Here is a 24,573-nt window from a genome sequence, read left to right on the forward strand (position 1 = left end):
AGTGAGTGATCCGACCATGACAGGGGAATAATAGCTGGATCCCCTATTCCCAGATCACTCGTCCACTGGCCAGAGACAAAGACAAGGTCCAGCGTGTGGCCTCCCTCGTGAGTAGGGCCCTGAATTAACTGGGTCAGGTCCATGGCTGTCATGGAAGCCATGAACTCCCGAACCCCCTCAGACGCTTCTCCCATCGACGGCAGATTAAAATCCCCCATCACTCAAAGTACACCATACTTTGAGTGAAACATGATGGTGAGACGTTTTGTTTTGAGGCTACTTTTTTTCAGCAGAAACGGGTTTCAAGATGGAGGGAATTATGAATAGTTCCAAATATCAGCCCATTTTGGAACAAAACCTTCAAGCCTCTGCTAAAAATTAAAAGGAATTTCACCTTTCAACATGACAATGACCCAAATCATACCTCCAAATCAACAAAAGAATCATCAGAAGAAAATCAAAGTTCTAGAAGGGTCCAGTCCCCTAATCATCTTGGATGCTCTTCTTTGCACTTTTTCTAGTCTCAAAGGTAAAAGGGAGGCCAAATTCTAAAAGACGTGAGGGGATCTCTTGTGCCAGAGTAGGGTATTTTCATTAAACGAAGCTATCCTTTCATAACTATCCTATTTTTCAGCTATTGTATTCATTTATTTGCACCTGCAAATAAATTTGCAGCTGTGTATTCATTTATGCCCAAGAATGAGAGAGAATAAGATATTGCAACACATGTGTAGCATTTGTGTACATCTGTGGAGTAGGGTGTCAAAATGTAAGACTGACAAAAGCATGTAATGATCTGATGAAGCCAAGGTTGGACTTTTTGCCATAAATCTAAAAAATAAGTTTGGCCAAACTTTGGCGCAAAGTCAATGTGGAAGCCAGATTTACTTAACCACCGGATTACTAACTTATCCACTGCGGTGTTTCATTTAACAACTGGGCCAAGAAAGGTCGTAGAATGAGGCATAACTCACTGAACAAATGTCTCACTGAACAACAGAAATGCTGGGCTCCACTGTGGTCATAGGTCGAGGACTACCTATAGGGACTATGAAAAAGAGTGGACAATTTTACTGTATCCCAGGGTCATGTCATCTTCTTTTGCTACCTTCTAACAAGCAAAGTCAGTGTAGAATGTATGCATCTGAACTAGACCGTGTTGTTTCTCTGTGTCATATATGTGGATACGTGCGCAATTTTGTATTTATTTATTTATCTTGTCATGTTTAGGTCTATATTAGAGGTGGAGACCCTTTGAAAGTTGTATGTAATGTAATTTCATTTTAATGTATGCCGATTAGTGTACATTCAAAGTGACAATAAAAGTATTCTATTCCTATTCTATTCTATTCTCTGTTCTATTCTATTCTATTCTCTATTCTATTCTCTGTTCCATTCCATTCCTATTCCTATTCTCTTCCATTCCTATTCAATTCCTATTCTCTTCTCTTCTATACTATTCTAATTCTTATTCTATTCCATTCTCTATTCTATTCTAGTCTATTCTCTCTTCTATTCCATTCCATTCCTATTCTCTTCCCTTCCCATTCCTATTCTCTTCTCTTCTCTATTATTCTAGTCTAGTTATTTTCCATTCTATATACTATTCTATTCTCTGTTCTATTATATTCCATTCCTATTCCTATTATCTTCCCTTCTCTTCCCTTCCCTTCTCTCTTCTCTTCTCGTCTATTCTCTGTTCTATTATATTCTATTTTCTATTCTATATTCTATTCTATTCTCTGTTCTGTTCTGTTCTATTCTCTATTATATTCTCTATTCTGTTCTGTTCTAATTCTACTATTCTATTCCTATTCCATTCTATTGGAAGCCAGATTCACTTCACAACCAGAGTACTGATTTATCCACTGGAGTGTTTCACTTAACAACGGGGGCAAGAAAGGTCGCTGAAAGGGGCCGAACACACCAAACAGATCTCTCGCTTAACAACAGAAATGCTGGGCTGCGTTTGTGACCGTACGTCGAGGACTACCTGTATTTTACGTCCTTTTCAGCCTGCGCTGCTTCCCTCCACGGGGCTCTCTGGGAGACCCAACCCCGGCCTTTCGGGACCCTCTCCCTTCCCACCACCCGGCTGCGCCGACCGGAGGCGGAGGAATCCGCGTCAGCTTTTCGATGAGCGGCGCCTCGCCGCCCAGCCTCGCTCCCCCTGCCGGCCAAGAAAGCACAAGAGCCGAAGATGGCGGTTCTTCCAGCCGCTGCAGCGGCCGCGGCGGCTTCCGAGCAGCAGGTCGGTAGCCAGGCGGAGGGCGGGAGGCAGGGAAATTCGGAAGCCGCCGAGGCTGAACGTCGGGCGGACCCATCGGCAGAGATTTACGCGGGGCGCGTCTGGCCCAAGCAGAGCCGCGGCGGAGGGCAGGGGGACGTTGGCGGGGCGGCTCTCTCTGCCGCCCCCCAACCCTACTTTGGTGTTCAAGCGGCGGGTCTGAGGTGGCCTCCGGGGGCTCGCAGCAGCCCCAAGGGCGGCGGGAGTCCGCCTTAAGGAGCGCCAGTCGGCGGCCAGAGGGAGGAGGAACCCTCGCCCAGCGCTTCTTCTGAGGGCGCGTCTCGCCTCCCCGCCCGTTAGATTTGCGCTTTCTGAAGGAATATTTAAAATGCCTTCCTTCCCCGCCCCCCAAATAATTATTATAAGTATTAGTCCTCGGGGATGTAACAGTAATAATAAATAAAGAAATGGCGCGCTTGGGTTGTTGCCCCCGGGCGGAGGGCGACGCCCGGAGCGGCGCCCCAGAGGAGATTCCTGCCCAAGTAAGCGCGCCCGGCCCTCCTCCGTGCAAGCAAAAAATAGACCCGCTACGAGGAGTGGCGGCCTCTCGCCAGAGCAGCCCCGGCTCTTGTTGCTCCTGGACTCCCTGGTGGAACGAACTCGGCAAGATTGGTTTTTTCTCGCCCTGTTCATGTATGACATCCGGACCTGGACTCTGTTGTTTCTCTGTTTCTTATAATATAAGTGGGTATATACATAATTTTCTATTCTATTCCATTCCATTCCATTCCATTCTTCTATATTCTATTTTATTCCATTCTATTCTATTCCATTCCATTATTCTGTATTCTATTCCATTCCATTCCATTCCATTCTTCTGTATTCCATTCCATTCCATTCCATTCTTCTGTATTCTATTTTATTCCATTCCATTCCATTCTTCTGTATTCTGTTCCATTCCATTCTTCTGTATTCTATTTTATTCCGTTCCATTCCATTCTTCTGTATTCTATTTTATTCCGTTCCATTCCATTCTTCTGTATTCCATTCCATTCTTCTGTATTCTATTTTATTCCATTCCATTCTACTCTTCTGTATTCTATTCCATTCCATTCCATTCTATTCCATTCCATTCCATTCTTCTGTATTCTATTCTATTCCATTCCATTCTTCTGTATTCTATTCCATTCCATTCCATTCTTCTGTATTCTATTCTATTCTGTTCCAATCCATTCTATTCTATTCCATTCCATTCTTCTGTATTCTATTCTATTCCCTTCTATTCTATTCCATTCCATTCCATTCTTCTGTATTCCATTCCATTCTTCTGTATTCCATTCCATTCCATTCTTCTGTATTCTATTTTATTCCATTCCATTCCATTCTTCTGTATTCTGTTCCATTCCATTCTTCTGTATTCTATTTTATTCCGTTCCATTCCATTCTTCTGTATTCTATTTTATTCCGTTCCATTCCATTCTTCTGTATTCCATTCCATTCTTCTGTATTCTATTTTATTCCATTCCATTCTACTCTTCTGTATTCTATTCCATTCCATTCTATTCCATTCCATTCCATTCTTCTGTATTCCATTCTATTCCATTCCATTCCATTCTTCTGTATTCCATTCCATTCTTCTGTATTCTATTCTATTCCATTCCATTCCATTCTTCTGTATTCCGTTCCATTCCATTCTTCTGTATTCTATTTTATTCCGTTCCATTCCATTCTTCTGTATTCTATTCTATTCCATTCCATTCCATTCTTCTGTATTCCGTTCTATTCCATTCTTCTGTATTCTATTTTATTCCATTCCATTCCATTCTTCTGTATTCTATTTTATTCCATTCCATTCCATTCTTCTGTATTCCGTTCCATTCTTCTGTATTCTATTTTATTCCGTTCCATTCCATTCTTCTGTATTCTATTTTATTCCATTCCATTCCATTCTTCTGTATTCCGTTCCATTCTTCTGTATTCTATTTTATTCCATTCCATTCTACTCTTCTGTATTCTATTCCATTCCATTCTATTCCATTCCATTCCATTCTTCTGTATTCCATTCCATTCTTCTGTATTCTATTCTATTCCATTCCATTCCATTCTTCTGTATTCCGTTCCATTCCATTCTTCTGTATTCTATTTTATTCCATTCCATTCCATTCTTCTGTATTCCGTTTCATTCCATTCTTCTGTATTCTATTCTATTCCATTCCATTCCATTCTTCTGTATTCCGTTCTATTCCATTCTTCTGTATTCTATTTTATTCCGTTCCATTCCATTCTTCTGTATTCTGTTTTATTCCATTCCATTCCATTCTTCTGTATTCCGTTCCATTCTTCTGTATTCTATTTTATTCCGTTCCATTCCATTCTTCTGTATTCTATTTTATTCCATTCCATTCTACTCTTCTGTATTCTATTCCATTCCATTCTATTCCATTCCATTCTTCTGTATTCCATTCTATTCCGTTCCATTCCATTCTTCTGTATTCCATTCTTCTGTATTCCATTCCATTCCATTCTTCTGTATCTATTTTATTCCGTTCCATTCCATTCTTCTGTATTCCATTCCATTCTTCTGTATTCCATTCCATTCTTCTGTATTCCATTCCATTCCATTCTTCTGTATTCCATTCCATTCTTCTGTATTCTATTTTATTCCATTCCATTCCATTCTTCTGTATTCCATTCCATTCCATTCTTCTGTATTCTATTTTATTCCATTCCATTCCATTCTTCTGTATTCCATTCCATTCTTCTGTATCTATTTTATTCCGTTCCATTCCATTCTTCTGTATTCCGTTCCATTCCATTCTTCTGTATTCCATTCCATTCTTCTGTATTCCATTCCATTCCATTCTTCTGTATTCTATTTTATTCCATTCCATTCCATTCTTCTGTTTTCCATTCCATTCTTCTGTATCTATTTTATTCCGTTCCATTCCATTCTTCTGTATTCCATTCCATTCTTCTGTATTCTATTTTATTCCATTCCATTCCATTCTTCTGTATTCCATTCCATTCCATTCTTCTGTATTCTATTTTATTCCATTCTATTCTATTCCATTCCATTCCATTCTTCTGTATTCCATTCCATTCCATTCTTCTGTATTCTATTTTATTCCATTCTATTCTATTCTATTCCATTCCATTCTTCTGTATTCCATTCCATTCCATTCTTCTGTATTCTATTTTATTCCATTCTATTCTATTCTATTCCATTCCATTCTTCTGTATTCTATTCCATTCCATTCTATTCTATCCTCTTACTGCCTGAGACAAACCATGAAATAATTATTTAGGCTATAGCTGCAGGTTTGCCCCCCTCCCTCCCCCCCCGCAAAGAGTGGACCACCCATAATGAAGACAACACACAAGGTTCCTAGATGCATGAGTGGCACAGAGCGTTAGCTGTAACCCCCTTTTATTAAGAGCGTATAAGGAAATAATATATTATTGGTTACATGAAGCATTTCTCCTAATATGGTTATTTTTAGCTATACCTGCTTAAGGGCTTTCACCACGTGTTTCCTATGCTGCTAGTAACTTCCTCAGTTTGAAAGTTCCTGTTAAGATCTAAGCATTGCTATTGTCATTGCAAACACAGCTTTCTAATTTGGGTCCTCCCAGTGGGCATCCATCTCAACCCGCATTTACTACTCAATTTATTCCAGTCCCAAATTCCATATATGTGTTCCAATCAGGAAAACTGATCTGCACACATACCATGGTGACCTTGTTCCCACATATAGCATTTTGCTATCTTGAGTTCATTAGAGTTTTAATTTATATTAATGATTTTTATTAAGTGGCACGCAAAGCCATGTCTCCTAGCACGCACAGCCTTGCCTGTTTGTCTTCCTGGTTTCTGGCGTGCATGCATGCGTGATGATCACCTCTCCTTCGTGCGTTGGCCACTGCCGAAAACCGGTGTGAGCATGCGTGCCGGCCAGCTGATTCTCGGGTGCGCATGCGTGCCAGAACCCGGAAGTTTGGCTTTTCCGGAGCGTGATCCCTTTGTATGCACGGGAGTGCTGAAAAGCAGCCTGTGCGTGTGCGCTGACCAGCTGATTGCTGGGCGCGCATGCACGCTAGAACCCGGAAGTTTGGCTTTTCCGGACCACAGCGCTGACGAACACGCGTGTGATGTTTCTGTGCAAACTTTTTAGACCTTGGTGCCCAAAAGGTTCGCCATTACTGAGTTATACTGTATTGTTTCTCCTTGTCATGTAATACATGTGGGTATATGCATACTTTTGTTTATATTTTATTTTATTATTTTTGTGTTACTGCCTGATACAAACCACGAAATAACGCTTTAGAGTATAGTATTTTGCTGAGTTTATTAGAGTTTTAATTTGCATGAAAGGCCTTTATTTACATTTCAATTTATATTGAACTTTATATTAAAGTTTTGGTTGGTCTATCTAGACAGGTGGTTCCCAACCTTTTTTTGGCCACGCCCCACCTAAGCACCTCTGAAATCCTGACGTTCCCCCCCTGTGACATATAATACTTATTTTACTCAAAAAGTGAACTCTACTCACATGGAGGAAGCCTAAAAGGCTATTAACTTGGTTTCAACAAGGTTCAAATTGCCCCCCTGTGGGGCATGGGCCCCATGTTGGGCATCACTGATCTAGACTGTGTTGTTTCTCCATGTCGTATAATATACGTGGGTATATGCGTAATTTTGTATGCATGTGTGTATTTATTTATTTAGTCCTGTTTATGGAGAGCTGTGATGGCGAACCTATGGCACGCGTGCCACAGGTGGCACACGGAGCCATTTGTCAGGGCACGCGAGGCTCTGCCCTGTCAGCTGAGTTCACCCTTTTTAAAAGCCATTTTTGTGACTTCCGGTTTGTTCGGAGGGTTGTTTTGAGCACTCCGAAGGCTTCAGGGACTGTCCGGAGGCTTCCCTGACGCCTCCGGAGGGCGTCCGGGTGGGCGGGGGAGGCTGTTTTCACCCTTCCCAGGCTCCTATAAAGCCTCTGGAGCCTGGGGAGGGTGAAAAAAGCATGTAAAAATGGGGGGGGTCACACCTGTAGTGCGCGCATGCGCACTGGGGGTCACGCATTGCATTATGGGTGTGGCACGCCCGCACACGACCCCCCTGCGCTCCCCCCACTTATGGCACGCGAGCCAAAAAAGGTTTGCCATCGCTGATGTAGAGCATAAAGGAGGCAGTGTCCCTCTCTAGGAGCTGCTTGCAGTTTTATTTTAATGTATGCCAATTAGCGTCCATTCAAAGTGACAATAAAGTTATTCTAAGTATAAAGTCTAACAAGGATGGTGGAGGAGATGTGGAAAGCCGGGTGACCCAACCGAGAAAGGTCAACCTAAGAACAGTGATGGCAAACCTTTTTGCCCAAACTACACCCGTGGGCATGCCCAAACTGAAAGGGGTGTGCGCGCAAATGTGTGTATGCGTGGACATTTGCATGCGTGCGTGGATATGTCCGGACATGTGTGCATGGGCAGCAGAGACCAGGTGGCCAGCGGGAGGCGGGACATCCCAACACCAGCAGTGGGGCAAGAGGTAAGATATTTTTCTTTGTGAGCTTCTGTTTCATCATTTGCAGGGAAACAGAAGCTCACGAAAGAAACGTCATGGAGATCTGACCTGGGGTGGCGACACATGTGCCAGCCGAGAGGGCTCTGCATGCCACCTCTGGCACGTGTGCCATAGGTTCGTCATCACAGACTTAGAATAAGGTCAAAGACTCCCTGTCAAAGACATTGTCGGTGTGTGTGTGTGTGTGTGAAAAGATTTCCTTTTCACAAGATTAAAAAAAATATATCAAGAGTATGGATAGTCCTCAACATACGACCACAATTCAGCCCAAAATTTATGTTGTTAAGTGAGACATCTGTTAAGTGAGTTTTGCCTCATGTTACAACTTTCTTGCTACAGTTGCAGTAGTGGGTTGCAGGCGGTATGCCCCGGTACGGTGCTCTGGAGGGCCCACCCGTCCGCCCGAGTTCCTCACTGTGTTTTAAAGCTTTCGGCGCTTCCATGCACACGCATGGTGCATACAGCGCTTGCGCGATGCTCCACCGAGCAGCTGGAGCATCGCAGAGGCTTGCGGAAGCGTCGTTTGCAGCTACAATGCATAAGCGTGCACACCGGGCCCGTTCCAACTGTACCGCTAAGTGAATCACTGAAAAGAGTGGATTCTGGCTTTATGACCACTGCAACAAAAGGCTATAAAATGAGGTCTGGTGATGTGGTGACCTACATTATGTCCATCATGACTTAACAACCGAAATTCCTGGGCTCAGTTATGGTCATAATTCAAGGACTCCCTGCTCTGTAAGGATCGTTGACATATTTTTCAACTTCTGCTCCCTTTTGCCAGGATGTAATCAATGGTATGCTCCATGTAGATCAGGGGTGTCCAAACTTGGCAACTTTAAGACTTGTGGACTTCAACTCCCAGAATTCTGGGGAATTCTGGGAGTTGAAGTCCACAAGTCTTAAAGTTGCCAAGTTTGGACACCCCTGATGTAGATGCTTTCTGATCATTTTAAAATGTTTAAATATTAATGAGCAATTCTTTCTGTGATCATCATATCACGGCAGAAATGAAATATTATCTATTCTGGTTCCCATGTTGTGTCTTTGGCTGAAATTTTAGCAAAGCTCAAATGGCCCCATGAAGAAATCGATGCGAGAAAAGGCCGTGGAACGCAGAAATATTAACAAAGAGCATAACAGTAACTTCAAGGCTGGATACATCCCGATTGATGAAGATCGTCTACACAAAACTGGTTTGCGAGGCAGAAAAGGCAATTTGGCAATCTGTGTTCTGGTCCTCCTTTTCATTTTGGCTGTTGTTAATTTAATCGTAAGTACAACAATCTATAAAATGCATTCTAGTTGACGATATTAAGTTAGAACTCCCGAGCAGCACCGTAGTAGTAAGTGCAATGCCCACAAATCTTTTTTTTTATTTTTTTTTATTGTTTTAATTAGACAAATAACACACACCCAAAACACTCTTCAATACAACTGCCAGCTAGCATGTCAATTGGTTACATTTGAGTTCCGTGCATTACTACAATCATTCTTTATACTTTATTCACATTAAATTGTACATTTTAAATCAAAAACGATACCCACATTCTCCATTAGCTACATTTGTTTTAAGAGTACTTTTATCAAGAGACATTCGTATTTATATTATTCGATAGATAACCATTTTAACACCGACAACCATCTATGAGAGCTACCACATTCTGTTTATTTATCGCCTAGGATTCCTATTTCTTTCCTCCATCCACCTATACCATTTATCCCATATCTGATAGAATTCTGATTCTTCTTTTCCCTGGATTTCTTTAGTTAATTTGTCCATTTCGGCACAGTCCATCACCTTTCTTATTATTTCCTCTTCGCTTGGGGTTAGCTTGTTTTTCCATTTCTGGGCATAGGCAATCCTTGCCGCCGTTATTATATGCAATATTAAGTACTGGATTTCTTTTTTGTATTTTGTAGGCAGTAATCCTAATAAGAAAATTTCCGGTTTCCAATCTATTTTAAATCCCGTTATTGCCTCCAGCCACTTTTGGATCTTTTTCCAAAACTTTTTAGCCTCCTCACAGGTCCACCATAGATGATAGTATGTTCCATGTATTGATTCGCATTTCCAACATTTTGGGGATGTATTTGCCGATATTTTGGCTAACCTTGTTGGTGCTAGGTGCCATCTGTAAAACATTTTATACTGGTTTTCCTTATATGCGACCGAGAGTGTCATTTTTAAGTTTGTTCCCCCAAATTTTTCCCATTTGTCTAATTCAATGTTGTGTCCAAAGTTCTGTGCCCATTTTATCATTTGTTCTTTCACAATTTCCTCTTCCATTTCGTATTTCAGGAGAAATTTGTAAATTGCAATGCCCACAAATCTAGTTGGCTGGTTCCTACTTAAAAAGAGATGGGCTGCTACATTTTGAACCAGCTGCAAAATTTGAGTGGTCTTCAAAGGCAGCCCCCCTGTAGGATACCTTGTAGAAATACGGTAATTAAAGTAATTGCCGTATTTTTCAAACTATAAGACGCACCATGATTTTGAAGAGGTAAGTTTTTAAAAAGAGTTTTTGCACTCTGCAGGCCTCCCAAAGCCTTTGCATGCCTCGTTTTTTTTTTGCAAAAAAAGAGGGGGAGGCATGCAGAGCTTTGGGAGGCTTGTAGAGTGCTCCTAGGGACTGGGGGGGGGGGCAAAAATGAGCCTCCCAAACCCTCTGCATGTCCATTTTTGCAAAGGGGGCAGCATTTTGGTAGGCCAAAAAATGCTGTATTCAGTGTATAAGACCCACCCAGATTTTAACCCTCTTTTGGAGGGGGGAAGATCTTATACTCCGAAAAATACAGTATATAGGAGTTAACAAAGGTACAAGTCACTCACTGTTATCAGGTCTTCCAGAATTTCATCTAGATTCTAGAACAGTGTTTCTCAAACTTGGCGACTTTAAGTCCTGTGGACTTCAACTCCCAGAATCCAGCTGGCTGGGGAATTCTGGGAGTTGAAGTCCACAGGACTTAAAGTCGCCAAGTTTGAGAAACACTGTTCTAGAACATTTACACCTCCTTAAGATTGATAGCTAAAGTATTGAATGCAAGAAGAAGAAAAACATGTTTTAAATATACCTTTCATTTTTCATTTTATAAAAGAAAGAATCTTAGCCATTCCTCATACAGATAGTCCTCGACTTATGACCACCATTGAGCCCCAAATTTCTGCTGCTAAGTGAGACAGTTGTTAAGTGAAAATAATCGTGTCATTTCAGTGCCCTTGTAACATTGGCCACTAAATGAATGGTTGTAAGTTGAGAACTACCTATAAATTGTTTCTTATACTGCTTATGGGAAGCTGCCTTCCATGGACATCATTCAAGCTTGCTGTACCACAGATATTTCTCAAAAGTTTTGGAGAAGGTCAAAACATTCACAGATGGTTCAAATGTTGATGTCAGGCGTTCTAAATACCATGCAGACTTAAATCATTGTCCAAGGCAAAGTTATCCTTAAAGGTCCAATTTATTCATGCAGGCAAGTTAGCACGTCTATGGAATTCCAACTCTGATGTACATCCTGGAATTCCACCCAGTTGAAAGTTCATGATCTATCCCCACACCCACAAAATCCATCACATGTTCCAATCATCATCTTCCACGCTGGCATCTACACCCCTCTGCTTCCAGTCAGGTGTCAAGGTGCGGAGACAAAAGATGACCTTGGCTTCTATAAAAGAATGATAACAATACATTCCACAATCCTACTCCTTTCTATTCCCCACTCCTAACTACTACACTAATGAAACAGCATAGGAAATTAATAAAAAGTGTGGCAGGCCTAAAAAGAACATAACTACAGGCCTGACAGTTGATTTGTTTCCCAAGTGACATAAATCTTTCAGAACTGTACAAACGATGTTTACTTTCTTAGATCACCGTCATAATTTGGGTTGTAATTCGTATTGGACCCAACGGCTGCGATAGCATGGAATTTCATGACAGTGGATTACTAAGATTTAAACAAGATTCTGATATGGGAATTATACATCCGTTGTATAAGAGCACAGTGGGAGGCCGACGGAACGAAGATTTGGTGATTGTTGGAGAAAATCAACCAGTAAGTGTGTGCCTCCTGGCATATTACATTCAGTGTCTCAGGTTTGGTGCCATATTGTCTTGCTGAATTATGTTTGGCTGGAATCTAACCAAGAGGAGAATCTTCTTAATAATGGTACTTGTGGCATACCCTTGTACTGGCAGGGGTGGGATTGAAAAATGTTAGCAACTGGTTCTCTGCCCAGGTGTGGGCAGGCGTGGCCATGGTGGGCGTGGCCTACTCAGTCTCCTGCATAGCAGGGGGAGGGGCGTTTTCACCCTCCCCAGGCTCCGGAGGCTTTTCTCGAGCCTCCGGGAGGGCAAAAACCCTCCGGAAGCCAGAAACAGGCCTGTTTTCGGATATACGGTAGGCCTGTTTTTTGCCCTCCCCAGGCTCTGGAGACTTTCCACAAGCTGCCAGGAGGGCAAAAACAGCCTCCTCTGGGCTCCGGCAGCCAGAAATGGGCCGGTTTCTAGTCTTCCGGGAGGCCCATTTTTCATCCTCCCAGTGCCGTCGCATGGCCCTGCACTTACCTGGCATGATGAACGAGCTGTGTGGAGACTCCTGGGAGGGGAGGGGTGGGTGGGGCAGGGCCAGCCAGTCCTTGCTACAACTGGTTCGGCGAATCGGATACAAAATTAACATTTGGTTCGCCTGAACCGGTGCAAAGTGGCTGAAGCCTCCCTTGCTGATATGATATATCTCTGATAGTCAAAAATCTGTGCTTTAGTTGTTGGTCACTGGTTTGCTTTGCTGGCTAGTGAAATTCTTTCGCTTGTGGACTTTTATTTCTATGACGCTAGATATTGCAGTTTTCTTTACTTCAGTTTTAATGGTTTTGTTCACTGCAATTTGTTGGATGCTGTCTTGCATTTACACCTTTTAAAATTAATTGATAAATTAAGATGAAAAAGCACTACCAATTAATAATTGAAGCATAATAAATTCTCTGTTATTAAATTCAGCACCCTCTTTCTTTTTAAAGATTGTATTTCAGCAGGGGGAAACAAAGCTTAGTGTGGAGAAAAATAAAACTTCAATTACCAGCGATATCGGAATGGAATTTGTTGACCCACGAACTCAAAACACGTTGTTTAGCACTGACTACAATACCCATGAGTTTAATTTGCCAAGTGGAGTAAAAATTTTAAATGTCCAAAAAGCATCTACAGAAAGGGTATGGGTTATATTTTGCTTACTTTCAATGTAACCTATAATATGTTTGGTTTTTTAAATAAATGACATCTAAAATTCATAATGTTATTTATATTTTTATTGAGATTTATATACATTTGCAATGTTCTGCACATAGAATAAGAAAGCAAACAATAAGTAAGATGTATCTAGTTAACAAGTTAACAGAAAGACTTGGAATAATTGTACATTTAAACCACCGATTAGACCTCTGTATTCAAACAGGTTACTACAACTATATTCTACAAGTACTTTTACATGCTATTTACTTTATCAATTGCAATTTATTTATTTGTCAAATATACACAACCGCCCAACTTTCTAAAGACTGGGCAGTCTATGACCAATAAAAACAGTGCAGATAATCCTCAACTTACAACTATTTATTTAGCAACTTTCAAAGTTACAAACAGTGCTGGAAAAAATGTCTTAAGAATGGTTCTCACAGTTATGACCATCTCAGCATCTCCACGGTCTCATGACCCCAATTTGGGCCCTTGGCAATTGGCATGTTTCTACAATGGAAGATCATCATTTATGCACTTCCCACCTTCCTTCTGACTGGTAGAGTCAATGAGGAAACCAGAATTGCTTGATGACAATGTGATTCACTTAACAACTGCAGCAAAAAATGTCATAAAATCAGGTGCAACCCATTTAACAATTGCATTGCTTAGTGACAAACGTTCTGGTCTATCTGTAAGATAAAAAAAATAGAGCAATAAAAAAGATTTACTTCCATAAGAGGAAACATTTAAACCAGTGATGGCTAACCTTTTTGTCGTTGCATGCCGAAAGCACGCATGTGCAACAGTATGCACATGTACCCGCACACATAATGCAATGTGCATGTGACCCACCCGCCCTGCATGTGCTCCCCTGCGCATGCGTTCCTGCTTTATTTTTTGCTTCCAGGTTGGTGGAGGCAGCTTTCCAGGCCTAAAACAGGCCGCCCGGGGGGGGGGGGGGCTCATGCAGTGCCCGCGTGCCCCATTTTGGCCTAGAAGCTTTCTGCATCAACCTGGAAGCCAAAACGGGACACAAAGGAGCCACGTAAGGCCCCAAAATGCAATGCCAGCCCCCCCCCCCGGGTGCGTCCCTCCCTGTGTATCCATGCATGCGTCTCCCACATCCACCCTGCCTCCCACACATGTGCGGCAGAGACCCAAAGACCAGCTGGCCAGTGGGAGATGCGCACGCATGCGTGGTAGAGCTGTGCTGGGCCAACGACTGACGTGCCCGCAGAGGCGGCTCTCCGTGCCCACTGTGGCACACATGCCATAGGTTCGCCATCATGGACTTAAACTAAGCCACCCCCAAACACCCTTGCAACAGACTTGCCATGCACCCTAACGCAAGACTCAGAAAAAGCCAAGTTTTCATAGACCTTTTAAGGGTAAGGACAATTCAGATCTTGGGGCTGGTAGGTATCATGATGGTACTAACATGGAGGAACCCAGTTCTAAGCCTATCACTAAAATCGAAGCCATACAGAGTTCAGTTAGTGCTACTCTGTAATGTTTAAATAAAGCTAAGTTTCTGCAAACTAATAAACAAATTTTAAATAAACTAATAGAGAATAGAGAGAAGCAACCTGGAATTAAGGAGAAACTTCCTAACCAGCGGAACAGAAGTTGCCTTCAGAAACCTTAGGCGCTCCGTCACTGGAGGTTTTTAAGAAGAGACTGGACAGTCACTTGTCTGAGATTGTATTGGTTCTCCTGCTTGAGCAGGGGGCTGGACTAGAAGACCTCCAAGGTCCCTTTCTATTCTATTTTATTCTATTCTATTTCTAATACTAGTCTATTCAACAAATTTTGATTCTAGATAAAGCTACTAAGTTTCTGTAGCAAGAATGCAAACAACCAATAAAGACAGCAGACGAATAAGTAGAAATCTAGAACTTTAAAATTCAGATCTCGGAGCATTTCTAGGTAACCCTAAACAATAATTTATGTGGTATAATCAAAGTACAAATAGTGAATAGCACTGTTTAAGAACAAGGCATCTTTTACACAAGATGTTTTGATTTTTCTTTTAATATAAATTTGATACTAGTTGACTAAACATATACAGTAGCCTTGTTCTTTTCCTTCCCCCTCAGATTACAAGCAATGCCACCAGTGATCTCAATATAAAAGTTGATGGGCGTGCTATTGTCCGTGGAAATGAAGGCGTGTTTATTATGGGTAAAACTATAAAGTTTTCCATAGGACGCAACTTGGAACTGAAAGCCGTAAGTAATTCCAGGATTTGCAGCTATTTTATAATGTGGTCATTTGGTCAGACATTGGCTCAGTTTTGTCATCTGTGACCTTAAACTTGTGCGCGCACGCACACACAATATTTTTAATGTTTCAGTTGGCCTTTAAATCTGTTCTGTGCATAAATGCTTTCTACTTCATACACACAGTGCTCTGTTGAATTCCTGAATAAATTTTATGCACCCAAACACTTGTAGCTATGTTTTGAAGCAAATGCAGGATATTTGAATATTAAAACTAAAACTAAATAGCATCTTTGCAGGAGACTAAGAAGACAGTATCCCAAATGAATGCTTGTAAGTCAAATACTATCTGTATTGTAACTGTAAGTAAGCTCAATATTTGGAGTATAATGCAGGTAACTAGAAGATTGCAGCAAGGGAAGGAATATCATATAAAATAAGGTATTGCAATTTCAGGCAAACTGTTCTGATTGAGGCTTTCCAAGAGCATGAAACAAACTCCTGGTCCAGACAAAAACGCCTTTATTAATTTACTATGAATTCTGCTCAATTACATCCAGCAAAGTCTTTCAAGGAAGAATTTACAGTCACAGACCTTAACAGGCTTGGAGAGCTGACAGGCCGATATCTGCAGAACTTGGCAAGGAGTCTCAGAGAGTCACGAGCCAATTAAGTGAACTATTTGTCTCCACTCCCCTTTTGTTCCTCTTTTATGTCCTCTGGGAGGGGCCATTCATCATCCACCTGTGGCCTCACTCCCAAGTTGACCCCTGTTCTTTAGCTGTTCCCTTCGTCTGGCCAACTCTGTGCATGCGCACACTGGGAACAGGCTCCAGCTGTTCATCTGCCTCACTGATGTCTGAGTCTGAAGGCAGCTGGTAACTGGCATACGGCTCTGGCCCCCTCTCTGCCTCCAACACAGAGCCCTCATCAGAGCCTTCCTCAGACTCCAGGACTGGCCTATCTTCCTCCCCAACCTCCTCACTGTCCGAATCTGCTGAAAGCTTTGCTGGCCACTGGCGGGCTGCAACAAAAACATAACATCGGATTGGCTCATTTAGACCATGAAGTCCAAGCCTCTTTAATTTTCAGGAGTCCAAATTAGTCGCCCCAGATGGTCGTTTCCACTTGAACACTTTCAAAAAAAGAAAAGAAAGATTGGAGACATGTTTGTTTCTATATTTAGTGGTAACTCATATTTCTCTCCTGATGAGTAAAAAATAGACAACTACTAGACAGTAAGCTGCTTTAAAAATCCATTTTGAATAAGGATGAATGTCTTTATTTTCCTTGTGTTTACTGGTAAACCATTCTTATTTTTACATTCATGGTCGCTTAATAATTGCACAACAACTGCATACAAATAATGGAAAATTACGTTTTATAGTATTGCTTCTTACTTAAAAAATTAAAAGTGGTTCATATTATTTCTATAAAATATTTTAAATATTGTCTCTTACAATGCATAATTTTGATACTACAATGCATAATTTTGATACTACTACCTTGCTGGTTGCTTGATAATTGTTCAAAAATTCAACACACCCCAAAAAGAAACTTAGGATCCATCCTCAAAGTTATGATTGGTGTCTCCTTTCCAGATATTTTTGGTGCCTGGCAATGGATATAATTTATGACTGCAATTTCCATCATTTTTTAGTTAGTTTCTGGTGGGATTTTATCAGCTTCCCACAATTTAACAACTGTGTTACTTAATTACCTGGTGACCAGTTATACATCCATAGTAAAACTGGTTGTTACACAGTAAGGTCACATAGTAACCTACTTAATGACTGCAATGAATTATGAAAGCAATTCTGGGCTCAAGGGTAGTCTTTAAGCAAGGACTACCTGTATTTTAAACTGTGAACACCCTTATAGTATTCAGAAAGCACGAAGACTGATAATTCTCTTGCACACATTAATCCAGGAAATCCAGAGCAGGCCAAATTGTGCCAGACTATATTATGGACGTATTCTTCAAGCATCCCAACTGTATAAACAAGCAGAAAGATTACAATCCAATGATTAGATCTTATGCTCTCTCCCTTCATTGCTGTTTAATATTAAACAGAGGTGGGATTCTACCAGTTTGGACCGGTTCAGGCGAACCGGTAGCTCTGACCATCAGCTGGGAGCGAACCTCTTCACTCCAAAGATGAAGTGAGCCCACCTGCCCGCCCCTGCGCTTAACTCACCTGTATCCTCTCAGCTGAGTTGCGCAGCAGATTGGATTGCTGCACCTCAGCTGTTTTTCTCCCCAGCAGGTACTGTGGAAGGTACTTTTTCTCAAAAGGAAGTGCGTGATCACTGAACTGGTTGTTAAACCAGTAGGATCCCACCACTAATATTTGGATATTGTGTAGTAAGTTAGGAAAGTGTTTCTACTCTTAAGACTAGAAGTAGATGAAATCTTCCATTGATGCAAATCGAAAAAGGATGATATGATCTAAAAGTTTCGACAATGTTGTGCAAGCACTTGAATTAATGTTCAGTTCTTCTCGATCCACAGTCCTCATCCATGCATTAAAAGCTACATTCTCTTTAAATGTTTCATAAAAGTGACAGAAATTGGTATGAAAGCTGCTAAAATAAAATTTAAAAAAATCCTCAAATCCACATAACACTGTAGTTGCTTCGGTTCTATGGTTTGCATACATTTTCGTCTGTGCAAGCATTTAAAGGCAACTCGGAGGCTAAAAGTAGATAATATTAAAAGAAGACTATGAAGACTGTTACATGTTCATTGATTTAGACATATTCTTTTCCTAGGACAACTCCATTATCCTAAATGGAAGTGTGATGATCAATGTATCCCGACTGCCAAATTCTTCTCACAAGGAACAATTTAACAATGGTGACTGGGAACGTTACAAGCTTTGCATGTGTTCGGATGGGACATTATTCCGTATTCCAGTGAAGAGCCGTAATATGGGTTGTCAAACCTCTACCAACCCATGTAATACGTATTGAAAGCAAATGTGGTTACTATGCAAAGAAAATCACTATATTTAAGTTCAAGCCACTGCATGTTTGGAAGGATGTTTTTAGTTATTTGTAGAAATATTAAATGAAGCACTTCTCGCACACTGATCTCCACATGTAGCACTGTTGATTAGGCCAATCATGTTTTAAGGTACGGTCCTTGCTGCGTAGAAAGGCATTTTAGTAAGGCAGTTAAACAGAAACACAGAATGTACTTCAGGGTATTGTTGAATAAAAATTACCAAATAGGCCTATGTATGTTTCAAAAATAATTTGGAAGAATTGTTTGGGAGTTTGCCGAGGGAAGCATCCTTCCATTGATTTGTTCATATGGCCCCCAGAGCTGTTGGCAAAGATCCCCTGTGACATTAATACATTAATTCATTTTTGTTTCTGGTATTTTTGCCTTTGCAAATGTGTATTTCTCAGACATTATACTTAGACCTTTATTTGGTGCTACTGTGTTGAAGCATCTGGAATTTAGACGCACTGAATTCCATGTTCTAATATTGTCTGGGGAATTCAAGTCATTATGGAAACTGATTATGGAAATAGACTATGTCTGTGGTTCAGCAGCTGCAGGTTGTTGGACTACCAGAATTCTGGTGATGCAGTGGTTAGAATGCATTACTGCAGGCTAATTCTGATAACTGCCAGCAGTTTGGCGGTTCGATTCCCACTGGCTCAAGGTTGACTCAGCCTTCCATCCTTCTGAGGTGGGTAAAATGAGGACCCAGATTGGTTGGGAGCAATATGCTGACTCTATAAACATCTTAGAGAGGGCTGTAAAAGTGAAGCAGTATATACGTTTAAGTTCTATTGCTATTGCTCTTCTTCTACCAAGTTAAAAAAATGTTTTTTTCCCAAGTAGTACTTTGAATAATTTGACTTTGGCAAAACTCATAATAGGATTATTAACCTCTGCTTCTGCCCAAACAGCTGTTTGTTCATTTTGGAAAATATTCCACAGTTTAGAACAGTGTTTCTCAAACTTGGCGACTTTAAGTCCTGTGGACTTCAACTCCCAGAATCCCCCAGCCAGCATAGCTGGCTGGGGAATTCTGGGAGTTGAAGTCCACAGGACTTAAAGTCGCCAAGTTTGAGAAACACTGGTTTAGAATGTTTTAAGTCTTTGGTTTGTCAGTTTGTTAGGCATGGCATTTGAAAATGCTTCTGGCAAGGTCCCATGAAAACCAAACCAATTAAAAACATTTAAGCCTGCCTTGTGAGAGTGCATGAAAACACACTGGTTTACGGCAAATAAAATTCTGCTTTTTTGCTCATTGAGATCAAGCAGTTTGAAGGTATCTTCTCTGCTTATGTTGTGTCCTCCTTCACTCGGACTTTCCATCCCCAGCTTCAGTTTTGAAATGGGATATTGTCAATGGAAGATCATGAATGAGAAGCTAGCTACAAAGCATCACCTGCAACTTTGACAGTATGCTTAATAGGCAACCTACCTGACACTATCAGATATGGGCTGATGGAACCAGTGGCTGCAATTTTGCTTTAGAAGCACTGAGTGCCGCTGCTGCAGGAACAGAGAGAGGAGATGTAGCTGAATGCACAAGCAAAAGGGGTGCATCAAGGCCCTGATCCTTCTAAGGAATGTGGGATATTTTAAACTGCTAGACCAAAGCTAAATATAGCAGGATATCTTAGCAAGCAGTAGAATTCAAGTATTCGTACTGTTATCTATATATGCATTTCTGAAGGGGTCAGACCTCTACAGTAGAAACTCTGGTCACGACCATAATTTATTCCGTAACTTTGGTCGCAAACCAAAGTTTGGTTGGAACCCGATTTGGTCATGGTTAGAAGCGTTCGTGACCAGAGGTTCTACTACTACTATATTTGTTTATCATGTTTCACAGATGGTAGAGAAAAAACCTTGGTTCTTTTAGTACATTTTGTTAAATCTTAAAAGATTCCTTTTCCCCAATCAATTTCTATGCAGAGAATACGTTGAAAGTTGTTGGTAAAGTAATGAATACTAGAGATCCAGACTTTGGTACTGAAGAAATGGTCATTTGGAACCAATTATCATGGAAATCGGATTGCTGCTAGACTGTCCAATGCCTGAATGCTACTTGAAGTGAGAAGTTGGTGAGGGTAATAGTATGCAGGGAATTATGGTTAGCTTGAAGCAGGGGAGAAGCGATAAATGGAAATGTGGTGCAATAAAATGATGCTAGACAATTTGCAGTTTTAATGGGAATTCACAGAAAATGTTTAATTCATAGCCTCACATATTTTGTGGTGTGGAATTAAATCTTGTGAGCAATTCTCTGTCCTATTCTTAGCTCTGTGGTCCTATTGTTATGCAGCAGTCTTAATACACACAGAGTCATTGAGAGTGAATAGGCATTAACCCGGGCAAATAAATTTATTGAGCACCACATCTGCTATGTTCTACTGTTGCAGTTTGATTTAACCCTAATTTAATTGTAAGCCACCCTGCTGGGCTCCTCCAGAAGGGCAGTACAGAATAGAAATTGTAATATATATGTTTTCGTAGATTTTCACGGGTGTAGGTATGCTGGAAAAGACCCGAATACAACAATACCAGCATATACAGTATGTATATATGTATATGTATGTATATATATATGTATATGTATGTATATGTATGTATATATATATCTGTATATCTATGTATGTGTGTGTGTATGTATTTGTGTTACAACCCCTGGTATGCCTAAATGTGGGAGGAAGGTCACTATTCCCTCTTTCTGTCCTTCGGCTCATCACAGAAGACCATGCAGGCAGAAAACCATATTTTTATTTTTAATGTTGCCTTTTTATATTTGTTGAAGCTCTAGTAGTGAGCTTCCTCCCATATTTAGGCATACCAGGGGTTGTAACACAAATACATACCTATTTCCCTGGCTCAACTGATAAGGAGGAGACCCTGTGGCTTAGTGGCTAAGACTCCTGCCTAATATATAATACAGCCCAGGGAAGAGACAAAAATTAGTATTCCAATGTTACACAAACTCTTGAATTAATGTTCATTTCTTCTCGATCCACAGTCCTCATCCATGCCTTAAAGCTATATCCTGTTTAAATGTTTCATAAAATTGCAGAAATTGGTATGAGAACTGCTAAAATAAAAAAAATAAAAAAATCCTCAAACCCACGTAACACTAGAGGTGCTTCTGTTCTATGATTTGCAATCATTTTTTATCTGTGGAAGAATTTAAAGGCATCTCGGAGGCTAAAAGTAGACAATATTAAAAGAAGAAAAGTTGAAAGCCTCATGATGTTTAAGACTTATTCAAAATACAGCGTTTAGATAGTAGTTGCAAAACATTTTAAATGCAAGTTTATTGTTCCATTTCTTAACATATGAAAAAAAATGTATTTGGAGGAGTATTTTGTTATGTACATGCTTTAATGCAGGGTTTCTCAGCTGACTGGGGGATTCTGGGAGTTGAAGTCCAGACATCTTAAAGTTGCCAAGGTTAAGAAACATTGCTTTAATGTCACAATGAAAATTTAAATTTAACAACAAAAATGTTAACAACAAAAATGGTATCTGCCACTAGGCTTTGACGACTACTTTGACAAATTCTAATATTTGATGTTGGTTATCTTAATTGTTTTATATTTAATTGTTCATAATTACAATTATACTTGTAGATAATGATTTTCCTTCCAAGGGTGCTTTCAAATATGAGTAGATAGTCCTTGAATTATGCCCACACTTGAGCCCAAAATTTCTATTGCTTAGAGACAGTTGTTAAATGAGCTTTGCTCCATTTTACGATCTTTCTTGCCACGGTTGTTAAATGAATCACTGGTTGGTAAATTAGTAACACAGCTGTTAAGTGAATCTGACCTCCACATTGATGTTGCTTGTCAGAAGGTCACAAAAGGGGATCATGTGATCCCGGGACTCGGCAACTGTCATGAGTTGTCAAGCATCCAAATTTTGATCACATGACCATTGGGACTCTGCAGTGGTTGTTAAATGTGAAAAATAGTCATAAGCCCCTTTTTTCAATGCTGTTGTGACATTGAACAGTCACTAAACGAATAGTTAAGTTGAAGACTACCTGTATATGAAGGGTTTGGAATATTTAGCTCAGCAGTGGGATATACTTCTCATCAAAATTCACAGGATATACATAATAAACATGCCAAGGTTAGGGTTAGGGTAATTTTTATTTGTATTATTATTATTATTGTCTTATGGCTTCAACAGGCCATATGAAAGAAAAAAGAATTGCAGTAAGACTTGCAAGGAAACTTTTGGCTCCCAGATATTTACAAAGGAAAAATTAAGTGACTGGTTTGCTGTGCCTGGTTCCAATATTTAATACTGGATTCATAAGACATATAATCTCCTTAATAAACCAGTGTGCAGTACTAATAAAAAGCCCATACATATATTGAACATGTTCTCAGCAGGGTATTGGTACTGTTGTGAAGATTGGATGAATAGGAATGTGCAGTGTTTCAGAATGAAGAGTGTAACAACTGCATTTGTCTGAGTCTCATTAAGCAACTGTGTCTGTTCCCAGATTTTAGGCAATTGCAGAAGCCTCCCCCACTGCAGGTGAGTAAACCAGGAATCAGATATAGCTGCTTTCACACTCCTATGAATTCTATTAAATTCTGAGGTAACACTTCTAAATTTAATCTGAAGCACTAGCCTTATAGGACAAATTCTTCCTCATCCTTTTGCGGGAGGACATTGACCAGGCATTAATGGGATCAGCTTTTTTAATGAAATACTGAAATTAAAATATTATTGTACTTATTGCTACAACCTATTCATTTTAAATATTGGAGTGTATTGTAGAGTAATATTTTGCTGTTTTGCAGCGTTATACTGACAGCTTAGAATGATATTCCAATTAACTTAAAACTTCTGGACTTACTCAAATCATCTATAGGCACACAATAGCTAACAGAACAAAATTCAGAATCTTTTTAGATCTGATTAATAGTATTTAATAATATTCAGCTAAAAATTAAACTGAATGATCACTTACCAATTTATTTTTCTACTGTGGTGCTGCTCTTATTTGAGGTTTGCTACTAATAATTTATATAAAATGGAGTATTTAATTGTTAAACTGTGCTATGTTGTGTATGTTTTAAAGCAGGGTTTTTAAAGACTGCATTTAATGCCTTAGATTTCATTACGCCACTATGGAGTTTGGATTTCCAAGTGCCAAAGGAAGTCATCATGTATATTTGTAAAATGTCCATTTAAATAAACAATATAAATCAATCTGTTTCGTTTCTTATCTCTGAATTGTCCCCAAAGTTGTGGTACATGGGGATGTACGTATCTAAAATGATTCTCTCTTCCAACTGCCCATGTTCTGTGTAATAACTGTTCTGTTAAATAGCTGCTGAAACATTACTCAGCACGAATCAGAAGCATTGGGAACATGAAGTAGGCTTCACTTGTGATCTTCAAATTAGAACAAATAACATCCTATATAGGTACTTTGGGATTGACCCAATTCCTGCTCTATCCTTGGGAAAAATGGGCTGGCATAGACAGTTGTAGGCACAACACACATATCTCTAGACTAAAACAATATCTGTTTTTCAAACTTGGAAGGTTTAAGACAGGGGTGTCCAAACTTGGCAACTTTAAGACTTGTGGACTTCAACTCCCAGAATTCCCCAGCCAGCAGCTGGCTGGGGAATTCTGGGAGTTGAAGTCCACAAGTCTTAAAGTTGCCAAGTTTGGACACCCCTGGTTTAAGATGTGTGGGCTTCAACTCCTGGAAATGGGAACTCTGGGAAAACTGAAGTCCACATCAGGACTTTACAGTTGCCAAAAGTTTCAAAAACACTGCTCTAGAATTTTTATTTTTTTAATGCAGGTTGTCAAGACTGAATCAGATTTTTATTAGTGAGATAGTATAATTTAATATGCAACTACACTATCAAAATTCCAAGGAGGTGACCCAACTGCAGTAAGCCAAAGTGCCATATGGAAACTTTAAAGACAAAAAAAGCTGGTAAACTGTTTCTGTCACAACAGTGTGTTACAGAACACTTTTTTTTTTAGTTTCCCAGAAAGTCAGTGTAAATTGGTGAAGTAACTACACATTTACACAACCATATGAGAAGGACAAAGTGTAAGGCTATCAGTAGGTATTTAATACTTGCCATTTACTCAAGACACAAACCAAATCTTTATTATTATGAAGCACTTAATCAGTAATTAAATATTACCAAATTTTAAGTATTGTTAGCAGTTCTGCCATTTTGAATTCAACAACATTATTATATGCTGGTTTCTCTAAAAGCAGTAAGGGAGGGGGAGTTGCCAATATTTAGACAGGAGGAGAA

General features: G+C 40.2%; 1 protein-coding gene across 2 annotated transcripts; it reads left to right on the plus strand.

Moving 5' to 3' along the window:
• Positions 1-2,119: 2,119 nt before the first annotated feature.
• Positions 2,120-23,494, plus strand: SGCB (sarcoglycan beta). Of its 2 annotated transcripts, none has more exons than XM_081959312.1 (7): positions 2,120-2,251; positions 8,872-9,081; positions 11,682-11,867; positions 12,832-13,023; positions 15,145-15,276; positions 18,040-19,231; positions 19,343-23,494. In XM_081959312.1, exons 1-6 carry the CDS (start codon positions 2,201-2,203, stop codon positions 18,238-18,240), a joined length of 972 nt encoding a protein of 323 aa, XP_081815438.1. In that variant the 5' UTR covers positions 2,120-2,200; the 3' UTR covers positions 18,241-19,231; positions 19,343-23,494. The 2 variants fall into 2 exon arrangements, with proteins under 2 accessions (XP_081815438.1, XP_081815439.1); XM_081959313.1 differs by having other exon boundaries at positions 18,040-19,221; positions 19,351-23,494.
• Positions 23,495-24,573: the final 1,079 nt, after the last annotated feature.

Source organism: Natrix helvetica, assembly GCF_964273705.1.
Source record: "Natrix helvetica genome assembly, chromosome: 7".
In the NCBI taxonomy this organism is placed as follows: domain Eukaryota; kingdom Metazoa; phylum Chordata; class Lepidosauria; order Squamata; family Natricidae; genus Natrix; species Natrix helvetica.